General features: G+C 47.5%; 1 protein-coding gene across 1 annotated transcript in view; it reads right to left on the minus strand.

The window, feature by feature from the left end:
* large2 (LARGE xylosyl- and glucuronyltransferase 2) overlaps window positions 1-15,000 on the minus strand; it is a 31,012-nt gene that overhangs the window by 3,870 nt on the left and 12,142 nt on the right. The window contains exons 2-8 of the mRNA XM_079231376.1: window positions 10,299-10,461; window positions 6,915-7,189; window positions 6,080-6,162; window positions 5,099-5,222; window positions 2,098-2,269; window positions 1,734-1,838; window positions 1,521-1,633 (exon numbers count right to left, since the gene is read on the minus strand). Of these exons, the coding sequence (XP_079087502.1) occupies window positions 1,521-1,633; window positions 1,734-1,838; window positions 2,098-2,269; window positions 5,099-5,222; window positions 6,080-6,162; window positions 6,915-7,189; window positions 10,299-10,398 (972 nt within the window). The 5' untranslated portion in view covers window positions 10,399-10,461. The remainder of the gene's footprint in view (window positions 1-1,520; window positions 1,634-1,733; window positions 1,839-2,097; window positions 2,270-5,098; window positions 5,223-6,079; window positions 6,163-6,914; window positions 7,190-10,298; window positions 10,462-15,000) is intronic.

Here is a 15,000-nt window from a genome sequence, read left to right on the forward strand (position 1 = left end):
AGCAGCTCTACTGGTTACCAGCAGCTCTACTGGTTCTGCTGGTGTCAGCAGAAAGAGCAGAGAACTGATCCGAGACTGAAATAGAGACTCTGGACCCCTCAGAGGAAACTGATGCGACCTGACGACCTTTAGATGACCTTTGAGAAGCAACATTCTGGATCCTTCAACTGGGGACGTTACTGGTTTCAATAATTAACTAACTAGAGGCTTTATGCCACAGTGGTTATTAATTAACTAACACAACCACATGTATTTGACCGTTGAACATTGTTAAAACCGGTTTCTACGAAACCAGTTCAAAGCTTTTCTGTTAATGGTGCTGGAGGATCAAAGAGTCGATGACATCATCGGGTTAAATTACATTAATACACATTAAAAGCTCTCTTATAGAGACTAACCCTTAGAGGGACTAACCCCCAGAGGTACAAACCCCGAGAAGGACTAAACCCCGAGAAGGACTAAACCCAGAGGGACTAACCCTGAGAGGGACTAACCCTGAGAGGGACTAACCCCCAGAGGTACAAACCCCGAGAAGGACTAACCCCCAGAGGGACTACACCCTGAGAGGGACTACACCCTGAGAGGGACTAACCCCCAGAGGGACTACACCCTGAGAGGGACTACACCCTGAGAGGGACTACACCCTGAGAGGGACTAACCCCCAGAGGGACTAACGCTTAAAGGTACAAACCCCCAGAGGGACTAACCCCCAGAGGGACTAACGCCCAGAGGGACTAACGCTTAAAAGGACTAACCCCAGAGGGACTACATCCAGAGGGACTAACCCCCAGAGGGACTAACGCTTAAAAGGACTAACCCCAGAGGGACTACATCCAGAGGGACTAACCCCCAGAGGGACTAACGCTTAAAAGGACTAACCCCAGAGGTACAAACCCCCAGAGGGACTAACGCTTAAAAGGACTAACCCCAGAGGGACTACATCCAGAGGGACTAACCCCCAGAGGGACTAACGCTTAAAAGGACTAACCCCAGAGGGACTACATCCAGAGGGACTAACCCCCAGAGGGACTAACGCTTAAAAGGACTAACCCCAGAGGGACTACATCCAGAGGGACTAACCCCCAGAGGGACTAACGCTTAAAAGGACTAACCCCAGAGGGACTACATCCAGAGGGACTACACCCTGAGAGGGACTAACCCTGAGAGGGACTAACCCCCAGAGGGACTAACCCTGAGAGGGACTAACCCCCAGAGGGACTAACGCTTAAAAGGACTAACCCCAGAGGTACAAACCCCCAGAGGGACTAACCCTGAGAGGGACTAACCCCCAGAGGGACTAACGCTTAAAAGGACTAACCCCAGAGGTACAAACCCCCAGAGGGACTAACCCTGAGAGGGACTAACCCCCAGAGGGACTAACGCTTAAAAGGACTAACCCCAGAGGGACTACATCCAGAGGGACTAACCCCCAGAGGGACTAACGCTTAAAAGGACTAACCCCAGAGGGACTACATCCAGAGGGACTAACCCCAGAGGACCAGGTGATGCTGCTCCCTCACCTGGTCAGCCAGAGACGTACTGAGCATGCTCATGAGCTCCCTCTCTGCCGTGAGCCTCCACATCTGCTCCCATCCGATCCGCCGCAGCCGCTCCAGGTAGAGCAGGATGACGCCTGGGGGGACAGGAAGTGAGGGGAGGAAACAGGAAGTGGTGATGACATCACTCCAGATCGACCCTCGGGTCACGTGACTGTCCAGGTGCGGCGGTGTTACCTGTGTTGAAGCCGCGTCCCAGCGCGGGCCAGGGCTTGTGGTTCTTCCACAGGTTCCCCAGGTACCAGTCGCTCTGGTTCTCCACCAGGCCGATCACCTGTTTATCTGTAAACAACAACAACGACTTAATTCTATTCTTTGTATGTCTTGTGCATTTTACATTAATATTTTTTAGATTTGGTGTGTATAAATGCTGCTGTAGTGAAGAAATGTTAAACAGAAATAAAAGTGATGCAATTTGTTTGAAAACCAACTTAATGGATATATATAATGTTCATCATATCTGTTAATGTTCATCATATCTGTTGCATAGTTAGATGAGTAAAAAGGCTATAAAACATAAAACATAAACAAGGCGTCTCACCGGTGAACTTTCTGAAGATGCCCCACAGCTCGGCGATGTCGGTGGCGAAGGTGATGTCCGTGTCCAGGACGATGACCTTGGAGAGGTCGGCGGGCAGAGCTTTGGTCAGCGTCAGCTTCATCAAGCCGTAAATACCTGAGTAGTGTTTGTTGGGGATCCACGACACCTCGGACTGAAACAACAACAACAACAACAAGTGAACCTCTGGCCTCCGTTTGCATGTCAGCTAACAGACGAGTTGATTCAGTCACTGAATGTTCATGAGTTCATCTTCTGTAGAGAGAATCGGCTCAAGAGTCTTTGTTTGGTGGAAACCTGAGTGAGCGGCTGCATACACACACACACACACACACACACACACACACACACACGCGCACGCACGCACGCACACGCACGCACACACACACACACACACACACACACTCTCGTACATTCATCAACTTGACGTTAAAATAAGTGATTAGCAGTTTCTTTGTGCTGAAGTGTCTCTTGACTTTGGGAGGAAAGAGTTTCTTAAGCTACACGTTCTCGTGAGGTTTGTTCTGATGCACTCGGGTAACAACCTTGTATCTCAGGTTTAACCTTGCCGGGTATGTTTTGATTTTTTATTAATCGGCTTCGTACGTCTTGAAAGTGACCTCGGCTCACTCGCGTTCTGTTCTTCAGCCCGTCTGTCGCAGTTCAACGTTGAATAAATGACTGAATTAAAAGAGTTGTGGGTAAAATCCCTTTTCCACTCTGTTGTGGATGTTCCTACTCCCCAGAGGAAGAGAGAATGCAGCTTTAACACATGAAGCATAGACTTCTATACAACCAGAGGAGTCACCCCCTGGTGGTCAGGAGAGAGAATGCAGCTTTATCACATAAAGCATAGACTTCTATACAACCAGAGGAGTCACCCCCTGGTGGTCAGGAGAGAGAATGCAGCTTTATCACATAAAGCATAGACTTCTATACAACCAGAGGAGTCACCCCCTGGTGGTCAGGAGAGATAATGCAGCTTTAACACATGAAGCATAGACTTCTATACAACCAGAGGAGTCACCCCCTGGTGGTCAGGAGAGATAATGCAGCTTTAACACATGAAGCATAGACTTCTATACAACCTTTCCCCCCCTCAAGTCTTTGGTTATTTTAGAGGCTGTGTTTTTGTACTGATCTGTTACATTTGCTGAAAGTTTACTATTCTGTCTATTGACTGACTGTTATTTTTTTTCACGAATAGAGGTGGACACCATGTTATAAATATTAGACGAGCATGTTTAGAATTCTTGAAGGCACTTCTTCTCCTCTAACCTTCAGGACCTCCCTTCTTGGTAACACCGCGTCAGTCTGAATGGAGGCCAAACTGGAGACCGACCCCACGTCACATCCAGTTAAACAATCCTCTGATCTGAGTTGGTGCGCCGCAGCACGTGACGACACATGAAGACGCACGGCGTGACCTTCTGCTTCAGCATCAGTGGTGTGAACCGTGCCCTTCTCCCATTGATGTCTCTCCTCTTTGATGCCACGGTAAAGCTGAATCTCGTCCGTTAAAGGTGGCTTTTAAAATACATCGGAATGCTGCTGCTGCTTTGGAGGATTCTCTTTGATTCATCTGACTTTGACTTACCCTGTCCTTTTAGAGTCCTATCAGAGTACCTTTAGAGTCCTATCAGAGTCCGATCAGAGTCCTACCAGAGTCCCTTTAGAGTCCTATCAGAGTCCTACCAGAGTCCCTTTAGAGTCCTATCAGAGTACCTTTAGAGTCCTACCAGAGTCCCTTTAGAGTCCTATCAGAGTACCTTTAGAGTCCTACCAGAGTACCTTTAGAGTCCTACCAGAGTCGTATCAGAGTCCTACCAGAGTCCCTTTAGAGTCCTATCAGAGTCCTATCAGAGTACCTTTAGAGTCCTACCAGAGTACCTTTAGAGTCCTACCAGAGTCCTATCAGAGTACCTTTAGAGTCCTACCAGAGTCCCTTTAGAGTTCTATCAGAGTCCTACCAGAGTCATACCAGAGTCCTACCAGATTTCTACCAGAGTCCTACCAGATTTCTACCAGAGTCCGTTTAGAGTCCTATCAGAGAGCTTTTAGCATAATTTTAGAGTCCTTTCACAGTCCTATCAGTCCTACCAGAGTCCTATCAGAGTCCCTTTAGAGTCCTTTTAGAATCCTATCAGAGTCCTGACAGTCCTATTAGAGTCCTTTCACAGTCATATCAGTCCTACCAGAGTGCTTTTAGAGTCCCTTTATAGTCCTACCATAGTCCTATCAGAGTCCTTTTAGAGTCCTACCATAGTTCTACCAGAGTGATTTTAGAGTCCTACAATAGTCCTTTTAGAGTCATACCATAGTTCTACCATAGTCCTTTTAGAGTCCTACCATAGTTCTACCATAGTCCTTTTAGAGTCCTACCATAGTCCTACCAGAGTGATTTTAGAGTCCTACCATAGTCCTTTTAGAGTCCTACCATAGTCCTACCATAGTCCTTTTACAGTCCTACCAGAGTCCTACCAGAGTCCTACCATAGTCCTTTTAGAGTCCTACCATAGTCCTACCATAGTCCTTTTACAGTCCTACCATAGTCCTACCATAGTCCTACCAGAGTCCTACCAGAGTCCTACCATAGTCCTTTTACAGTCCTACCATAGTCCTACCAGAGTCCTACCAGAGTCCTACCAGAGTCCTACCATAGTCCTTTTACAGTCCTACCAGAGTCCTACCATAGTCCTACCAGAGTGATTTTAGAGTCCTACCATAGTCCTACCATAGTCCTTTTACAGTCCTACCAGAGTCCTACCATAGTCCTACCAGAGTGATTTTAGAGTCCTACCATAGTCCTTTTAGAGTCCTATCATAGTCCTACCATAGTCCTTTTACAGTCCTACCAGAGTCCTTTTAGAGTCCTACCATAGTCCTACCATAGTCCTTTTACAGTCCTACCAGAGTCCTACCATAGTCCTTTTAGAGTCATACCATAGTCCTACCAGAGCCGGGATACATAGAGTGTGTGTACCTTGAGCTCATCTGCATCGTAGAAGCTGACTTGCACAGACGGGACCATCCAGGACTGAAACAGGGCGCTCAGGATCCGATTGGCTACGGTGTCGGTGATGAAGTGAAAGTGGAGAGGATTCCTCCTGAGGAAGACAAGAACGGACGTCAAGGTCGAGGGAAAGCCTGATCATGTTCCTCTGACGCTTCTTTCACAATAAGAGCTCCTCTGGTCTGAAAGCAGCTCATCTGCCAGCTTTACTTCCTGATTTTGATGCATTAGTTTGATCTGGATCGGGAAAAAACCGGCGGTAACGAGAACCACATGACCTCAAAACCGACGTGAACCGAGGACGAAGGCAGTAGGAAGCAAATTAAATCAGTTTAACGTCAAAAAGAAAAGAGCACTCCATTCACCCTCCAACCAATCAAATCAGAGGTCAAATATGGGAGAAAAAGCTCCACTACACGGACCTTAAATCTTTAAGAGCATCTAAAAAAAGGACCAAATCCACGAGAGCAGAGCTTAGCGAGGTCATCGCTGAGACCTCCTTAACCTCCGTCACACAAAGCCTCAGAGTTTAAAGCATCAATATAATCATAACTAGGACGGATGTGTCTTCACTGTAAAACAGCAACGATAAAGAAATAAACAATAATAATAATGAATTAGTCAATCTAGAAATACTTTCTTCTACGACGGCGTCTTCTGGACGTTGAAGGAAAAGATGAAACAAAGCAGAAGAGACGGAGACTCAGAATATCAAGAGATTAAAGTCTCAAATTATGATGAAAAATAAATAAAAAATATCACAAAATTTACGAGAAAACTATATTTTTGTCGAGGAACCAAAAACCCGTTCAGATCGACGTCATCGCACCAGAGATGATGAATTAAGAAAACACACTAATTAATTATTAATACATTAATTATTATTTTTTTAATGTCGTACTTATTATAAGATTATACTTTTAACAAGAGACAGACAGACAGAGGACTCACCTGTGAAAGAGGACGGACTTCACCAGTGTGACGACGTCTCTGGTGGCGTTGTGACCGGCACAAACACAAGCTACATGTATCAGCTGAGGAGAGAGGAGACAGGAGAGAGGAGACAGGAAGTTAACCTCGTTCACCTCGTTCTTTAGCGGCTTGTCATGTGACGTCATTACATTTCATGTAGCTGATCTTTTATCCAAAGAGACGTCCATGTTTGCTCTCTACACTGTAGTCACAGCAACGGGAGCATTTAGGGGTTGGGAGTCTCAAGGACACGTCGACGTGGACTAGCGGGGCTCGAACCAGCGATCCTCTGATTGAAAGACGGGCATGCTAACCACTGAGCCACAGTCACCCCACGACAGAACTTCAGCTGGATCGGTTCTGCTGGAATCCATCAAATCAATGTTAAATGATTATATTAATGTTAAATGATCATATTAATGTTATATTATCATATTAATGTTAAATGATTATATTAATGTTATATTATCATATTAATGTTAAATTATCATATTAATGTTATATTATCATATTAATGTTAAATGATTATATTAATGTTATATTATCATATTAATGTTAAATTATCATATTAATGTTATATTATCATATTAATGTTAAATTATTATATTAATGAACGGAGGACGTCTAGATGACGCAACAGAGCTGTGACCTTCAGTGACAGTCAGTGACCTCTAGCAGTACTGACAGACTACGGTGGCCTGGAGGTGACAAACGCATCAATGAACATGATCTGAGGTCCACAGGTCATATGTGTATACGTGTTATTGATAATCAGTCACGTGACCAGAAGATCACATGACTGCTGGCGTCCTACCTCACACTTCTGCACGCTGGGCGAGCGAGGGCAATCCGTGTGGTTGTTCCTCTCCTCCGCCGTGGAGTCCCCGTCCTCCGGCCCGGTGTCGGCCGACGCCCCCCACTGCTGGTTGCCGGCAGCGGCGGCGCCCTGCTGTGATTGGCTGAGCTGCAGTCGGATCCTCCGGTTCTCCTCCTCCACCTCTCGGACCCGCGACTCCAGCACGGACTGCTCCAGAACCGGGACCGCTGGGGTGTCGGCCAGGCAGGGAGCCAGGAGGAGGGAGCGCCCGTCTGAGGGGGGAGGAGACAAGGAGAGGAGACAGGGGAGGAGACAAGGGGAAGGGGCTCATTAATACCTGCTATAAACACATGAATCATCTGCATACACAGAGTACTATTGACGGTAAGCGTATGGCATCACTTCCAGTTCCACCGTGTTAGATAACGTACTCGTCTCAGCTCCAGCTAAACCTTAGTGCTGATAAAGGACTTGTCTCTGGTCTTGTTAGACCTTAGTGCTGATAAAGGACTTGTCTCTGGTCTTGTTAGACCTTAGTGCTGATAAAGGACTTGTCTCTGTTCTGGTCTTGTTAGACCTTAGTGCTGATAAAGGACTTGTCTCTGTACTGGTCTTGTTAGACCTTAGTGCTGATAAAGGACTTGTCTCTGTTCTGGTCTTGTTAGACCTTAGTGCTGATAAAGGACTTGTCTCTGTTCTGGTCGTGTTAGACCTTAGTGCTGATAAAGGACTTGTCTCTGTTCTGGTCTTGTTAGACCTTAGTGCTGATAAAGGACTTGTCTCTGTACTGGTCTTGTTAGACCTTAGTGCTGATAAAGGACTTGTCTCTGGTCTTGTTAGACCTTAGTGCTGATAAAGGACTTGTCTCTGTTCTGGTCTTGTTAGACCTTAGTGCTGATAAAGGACTTGTCTCTGGTCTTGTTAGACCTTAGTGCTGATAAAGGACTTGTCTCTGTTCTTGTTAGACCTTAGTGCTGATAAAGGACTTGCTCTGTTCTTGTTAGACCTTAGTGCTGATAAAGGACTTGTCTCTGTACTGGTCTTGTTAGACCTTAGTGCTGATAAAGGACTTGTCTCTGGTCTTGTTAGACCTTAGTGCTGATAAAGGACTTGTGTCTGTACTGGTCTTGTTAGACCTTAGTGCAGCGTTTGACACCATTGACCATGACATCTTATTACAGAGACTAGACCAGTTGATTGGTATTAAAGGTACAGCACTAAGCTGGTTTAAGTCGTATTTATCAGATGATCTCAGTTTGTATTTGTAAACGATGAGGCCTCGATGACCACCAACGTTCGTCATGGAGTTCCACAAGGTTCTGTGCTTGGACCAATTTTATTCCACTTTCAGTCCGGGGGACACGGTCACCTCATTTAAGAGTAGACTCATTCTGGCCACATGACATCTATTGCTTCTGTCCATCCAGGAGAGGGATCCTCCTCTGTTGCTCTCCCTCAGGTTTCTTCCCCTGTTTTCCCTGTGAAAGGGTTTTTACTTTCTTTATTGGGGGAGTTTTTCCTGATCCGATGTGAGGTTTTGGGACAGGATGTTATGTTACAGACTGTAAAGCCCTCTGAGGCGAACTTGTATTTATGATGTTGGGCTATATAAAATAAACTGAATTGAACTTAAGACTTTCCTCTTTGATAGCGCTTATAGTTAGGGCTGTTTCAGGCTTATAGCTAGTTAGTTAGTTAGTTTATAATTAGGAGAGGGAGAGTCAGACCCTCGCGATTCATGAGGGCAACTCCCCCCGTGATTCCGTCAGATTACACCCCACCCACACCCTTGAATTTTCAGAAGTGCTGCTTTAGGCTTAGACTGTAGGGGGACCTCTTAGGATACACTGAGCTCCTCTCTCCTCTTCTCCTCTTCTCTCTCTCCTTCTGGATGAATTCATGGCTCTTCAAAGCACATTACTAACTCTACTTCTTTCCCGAAGCCTCTGTGCTTCCTCGTCTCAAGTTTCCATGGATTGTGGCTGTCTGGAGCCGGTCCTGCCTCCTATCTCCTGTCTCCTGTCTCCTACCTCCTGCTTCCTGTCTCCTCTCTCCTACCTCCTGTCTCCTACCTCCTGTCTCCTACCTCCTGTCTCCTGCTGATGCCCCTCCTCTCTCCCTCCTTCTGCTTCATGGATCGTGGTTATCTAGATTGTGTTCCATGCTTATACTACTCATTATATGAATCATTTCTGTCATTCTGTCATATTCATGTAATGTGCTGTAACTCTGTTACGTTATTCATTCTGGTCACATGACATCTATTGCTTCTGTCCATCACACGCTCCCGGTGGAAGACGACGGCGCCGTCATCTTCCACCGGGAGCTGCAGGAAAGGCTCACCATGTTGCTCTGGGACACGTGGAAATTTATTTCATCATAAAACTGCATTTCCTGCGATGTTTCAGTCACGACACCTGAACTACCGCTACGGGTTTCATTTCCCTCATTTTGCAATTTGCCGGGACCGTAATGCACCTCAAGCTCAAATGTTCATCCTCCAGAGAAAATAGTCCCCAACTAAGTCCCAGTTTCCTCCTGTTTGTTTGATACAAAGTGAGCTCCTCCTCCTCCTCCTCCTCCTCCTCCTCCTCCTCCTCCTCCTCCAGCAGCTGCCCTCAGCTGAAGTGAGGCATGCTGGGAATGTTCACAACCTAATCTGAGGGTGAAAGGAGACGACGGCGACAAGCGAGGAAGGAGTTCCCTTTCATATTTCATATTTATTTATGCGAAAGCCTTTCATTATGTATCTTTGTAGTATGTGTGTATTATAGTGTATAATGTTGTGTAAGTAACAAGTAAACAAATATAAAATACTCCAGTAGAATTAAATAAGCATCATATAGCAAAATGTATTTCAAGTATAAAAGTACCTACTCTAGAGATATTTATACTGCATTTCATAAACTCCTTCTAGGTTTTTAAAGGTTTGGTCAATTAAATATATAAAAACATATAATGTATAAGTGAAATTGAGTCTCTCTCTCTCAGCCATTTTGAATTATGATACTGGAATCAAAAATCTTTATAAAAATAACTTTACTGTGTATTTACTGTAGAGATCCTGTTACTGTGTAAACCATCTGGAGCCAAGAAAAGCTGCTCAGAAGAGGAGAGAGAGAGAGAGAGAGAGAGAGAGAGAGAGAGAGAGAGAGAGTGTTCTAAAAGCTCTTCCAGGAAGTGACCTCGGCCTCTGAAACTGTAAACGAGCTCCTCGTGTTTAAACATTAAAGATAATCGTCGGGTGAAAGTAAAAATAAAGCAGCGTCTAGAACTGATGCTCCTGTTGTCTGGTTGACCCTGCAGCTCTCTGACCCACAACCACAAACACACAACCCCCCCGTTGACTACAGTATTGATGATGCCCCTCCCCCTACTCACTCTCCAGGTTCCCGGCCAGCAGGTACAGCCAGGTGAGCAGCACGACGGCCGTGAGCGACGCCACCAGCAGCTTCAGGCGGCCGCGGCACAGCAGGGTCATGGTGGGGGTCTGGGGCTCAGGTGGGGCTCAGTCCCTCGTGGGGGTCCTGCAGCATCCTTTCATCTGCAGAGGAACACACCGACAGTATTTTAAATAATTAACGTCAGTTTAAAATTGTGATATTTCATAAAAAGGTTATGTCTGCTCAGTGAAACGATGACGTCATGATGAGTCACCTGAGACGGTCATGTGACCACAAGAGGAGAAGCTGTCTGAACTTCAGGAAGTGAGCAGAGCTGGAAGGAAAAAGGCAACATTTGGAAACATAGTGTCTTTATAGATTTCATTGTTTTCCAGTTTTTGAACCTGCAGGGAGTCTCTCCTCACAGGACCCGTTGGTCAGAGGAAACCCTTCATCATCATCATCACTCCTTCATTACACCGTTAAGAGCTTCGGGCCGCGGCTCCATTCGAGCTGAAGGGCTTTTTAGCGGCGAGCTAATCACACAGGAGACGTCCTGATGAGAGAATAATCAGCCGGCACTTCCTGCATCAGAGCGAAGATCAGAGAGGAGACGGGGAATCAGCTGCACCCACTCTGCTGACCCCCTGAGGGGGAGTCCTCCCCCTCCCCCCCACCCCCCCTGTGGTTTAAATACAGTAATCTGATTACTCCTCCCAGCTACTCATCACGTGTTCCTCCAGAGAGAAGCAACCGTTCTTCAGGAACCAACATCCTTTATGTATCAACTGCAGAAAACAACAAGCAGCAACTCAATAAGCTACTGAGTGTGTAAACAGCCAACACTCTCAGTCCTGGTCCCCACTGGTCCCCATTGGTCCCCATTGGTCCCTACTGATCCCCACTGGTCCCCATTGGTCCCCACTGGTCCCCACTGGTCCCCACTGGTCCCCATTGGTCCCCACTGGTCCCCATTGGTCCCCATTGGTCCCTACTGATCCCCACTGGTCCCAATTGGTCCCCATTGGTCCCTACTGGTCCCCATTGGTCCCTACTGGTCCCCATTGGTCCCCACTGGTCCCCACTGGTCCCTACTGGTCCCCACTGGTCCCCACTGGTCCCCACTGGTCTCTACTGGTCCCCACTGATCCCCACTGGTCCCTACTGGTCATCACTGGTCCCCACTGGTCCCCATTGGTCCCTACTGGTCCCCACTGGTCTCCATTGGTCCCCACTGGTCCCTACTGGTCCCCACTGGTCTCCATTGGTCCCCACTGGTCCCTACTGGTCCCTACTGGTCCCCACTGGTCCCTACTGGTCCCTACTGGTCCCCACTGGTCCTACTGGTCCCCATTGGTCCCTACTGGTCCCCATTGGTCCCCATTGGTCCCTACTGTTCCCCACTGGTCCCCATTGGTCCCCACTGGTCATACTGGTCCCTACTGGTCCCTACTGGTCCCCAACCTTTTCACTACTTTCTCCCAGTCCAGTCTGCTTTCTAAACGCATGGTTGTGAATATGTCGGCATCGTTTTGAGGGTCAAAGAAATACCTCAAAAACTGTACAAATTAAACCAGACGTGTGGGCGTGGCCAGAAGCTACAGGAAGTAGAGTTCAAACAACCGGCACATTCCTCCTCCTGCTCCTCCTCCGCCTCCTCTTCCTCAAGAGGAGCAGTCTTCCTACCTGATCTAAACATGTGGTCGCAGGTCCAAGTTCGCTCTTCCTCCGGCTCTTCCTCCTGCTGCTCTTCCTCCTCCTCCTCCTCCTCCTCCTCTCCAGTGCCGACAATCTAACTCCGGAGCTCTTTTCTTTCTCTCGGACGGACTTTCGTCCCGATTCGTTCAACCTCTTGTCGCTGCTTCTTGCCCTCCTTCACTTCTGCTCTCCTCCCACTGCTCCTCCTCCACCTTCCTCCTCTTCCTCCTCCTCGTGCACAAACACGCCATAAAAACGCCTCCACCTCCGAGGGCTCGGCTCTGATTTCAGCCCCCTTTGCTTCCTTCTGCTTCTCTACTGAAACGAGTTCAGTAGAGAAGCTAACGGAGGGAGGAGGGAGGAGAGGTACGGAGGAGGGAGGTGTCACCTTACGAGCCGTCAGGAATAATAGAGAGGAGCTTTGTCCTTTTTTTTCTTTTGAACGCTGAGGAATGCGTCCGTCTGAAAGCCAGCAGAACCTTGTGGTTACCTGACGAGCGTCAACAAGGCGCCGCCTCATGGGAGCTGGTTCACTGAGCCGAGTCGGCCCGCTGGTTCAGTTCCATCAGAACCCGCCGGCGGTGAATCCGCTGGGCGGAAACGAGCTTCATGTTCATGGGAATATAACCTCCTGAGCCCCAGAGCCCCAGATGGGGGCTAACAGCCTTCTGCACCTCGTGTTCCCCGTGTTCCAGTATGAACCCCAAATTCAGTCCACGTTCAGCAGCTAGCGTAGCATCCACGTGCTAACGGGTTTAACCGAGTCAAACAGTAACTCATCTGAACATCGGGGGACCGGCTCCGCATCGGGGACCTGGTTTAATGTTTAACCTCCGTGACATGCACACTTCCTGCCGTTGAACAGAAGCGCGCTCGTAGCTTAGCATCGCGACAACATTTAGTTGAGAGCATTCCGGCTCGGCCTCCGCTCCTCTGAGCCCGGAGGCGTGGAGGAGAGCTCACAAAGGGAGAGTAATTAAAGGGGGGGGGTGGTGCCGGGCCGGTCGGAGCACGTAGCATGCCTGAGCTAACGGAGCTAACGAAGCTAACGGAGTCTATCCGCTGATAGACGCTTCATTAAGGACGGAGAACCGACTCTTATCTGCTCTGGGAACAAGTCACGCTGCATCTGAAGTGGCCTCGACGCACACACACACACACACACACACACACACACACACACACACACACACACACACACACACACACACACACACACAGAGTCTGGCTCTGGTCTTCAGTTCCAGAGGTCGCACTCGTTCCAAGGTCAAAATGTTGTGGAACTGATACGTTCACTTTTAACATGAACAACAGGGTTGTCATATTATGAGAGTTTAACAACTACATGTCCCATGAGCCTTTGTGTTCAGCAGCAGCTCCCGTTAGGAGAACAACGTGTTTGTATTCCAGACAAGGTCAGAGGTCAACAACACTATTTACTCTCTCTGTTTGTTACTGTGGGATCAGGTGACCGGCCTGAACGTCAACACCTCAGAGGTCAGAGGTCACAGAGGGGAGCCCGTTAACAAGAGGAAGAGGAGGGAGGAAGAGGAGGGAGGAAGAGGAGGGAGGACAAGAGGCGAAGGCAACTAAATAAATCCATAAGAAGAGAAACTAAACTTTGTATTTTAAGGACAAACATTGAGTTTCTACCGAGAGACGCAAAGAATCATGGTTCCTGTTTCAGGGTGAACAGGAGCTCTGTGCTGCCCGCCCACACACACACACACACACATTCTCTCACACACACTGTACAACAATATGACAATAGACTCATACACAAGAGTTCTTCTGTCTTCCTACACACTGCTCACTAACACACACACACACACACACACACACACACACACCAGCCGGATTATTTTCTCCCACCTGCTGCTTCAGAGAAAACATCTTCTTTCTGACGGTCCTTGAACGCATCGTACATATATATACACACATATACATATACATATATATATATACACACACATATACATATATATATATATATATATATATATATATATATATATATATATATATATATATATACATATATACACACATATACATATATATACATATATATATATATATATATATATATATATATATATATATATATATATATTTTCATATTCCTCCTCTGAATCCAACGACACGCTGCTTTCTCTCAAAACGCTTCCAGCTCACATGGATGATCTCCACCAGCAGACAGAAGCTCATAGATCAACTCCCGCAGCCCGTTAACGAGGACCAGGCGACCCCAGGCGACCTCTGGGTTCCACCAGCTGTTCTCACCTCCTCAGTCTCCGCCTCTCTGGAACACGCCATCGGAGAGGAGTCACAACCAAAGAGCCCAAACAACACGCGTCCCTGAATGCCTCACCCGGCTACGGGAGCTATGAACAGGCGTTAGATGAGACGTTGCTTTCGGCCGTGTGGTCGAGACGCTTCCGGAAGCTGAAGCTTTGGAGACGCTGCAGGAATGTGAACAGAAGCAGAAGCTGGAGCAACTTTAACAGAAACATCAGAGACGAGTAAAACACGAGTCAGAGGCTGAGCCCATTACAGAGGACGAGTCTCACACACACACACACACACACACACACACACCACTAAAAGAGAGTCTTGTCTCCGTCCAGATGGCGGCTCGTCTCTGCAGCCGAACAGGAACGCAGCGAGGCGACAGACCCGCGGCCTGATATGCACCCACATCAAGGAGGGTGTGTGTGTGTGTGTGTGTGTGTGTGTGTGTGTGTGTGTGTGTGTGTGTGTGCGAGCTAACAGTTTGCTGATGGCTGCAGGACAACAGCCAGATCACATCAGAGTGTGAAACAACAGCAGCCATTAAAGCACAACACGGCCTGGGGGTCCGTCTCTGGTGAGTCATCTTCATCTTCATCTTCTTCTTTGCAGCAGTAACGTGACATGAAAAGATAAACCTCAGTGTTTCCCCTGCCGCTACATTAGGCCCCGCCCCCCTGTAATGTTCTCAGGTGTCTTCCCACAAGCCATAA

This window comes from Taurulus bubalis (genome assembly GCF_910589615.1).
Source record: "Taurulus bubalis genome assembly, chromosome: 15".
In the NCBI taxonomy this organism is placed as follows: Eukaryota; Metazoa; Chordata; class Actinopteri; order Perciformes; family Cottidae; genus Taurulus; species Taurulus bubalis.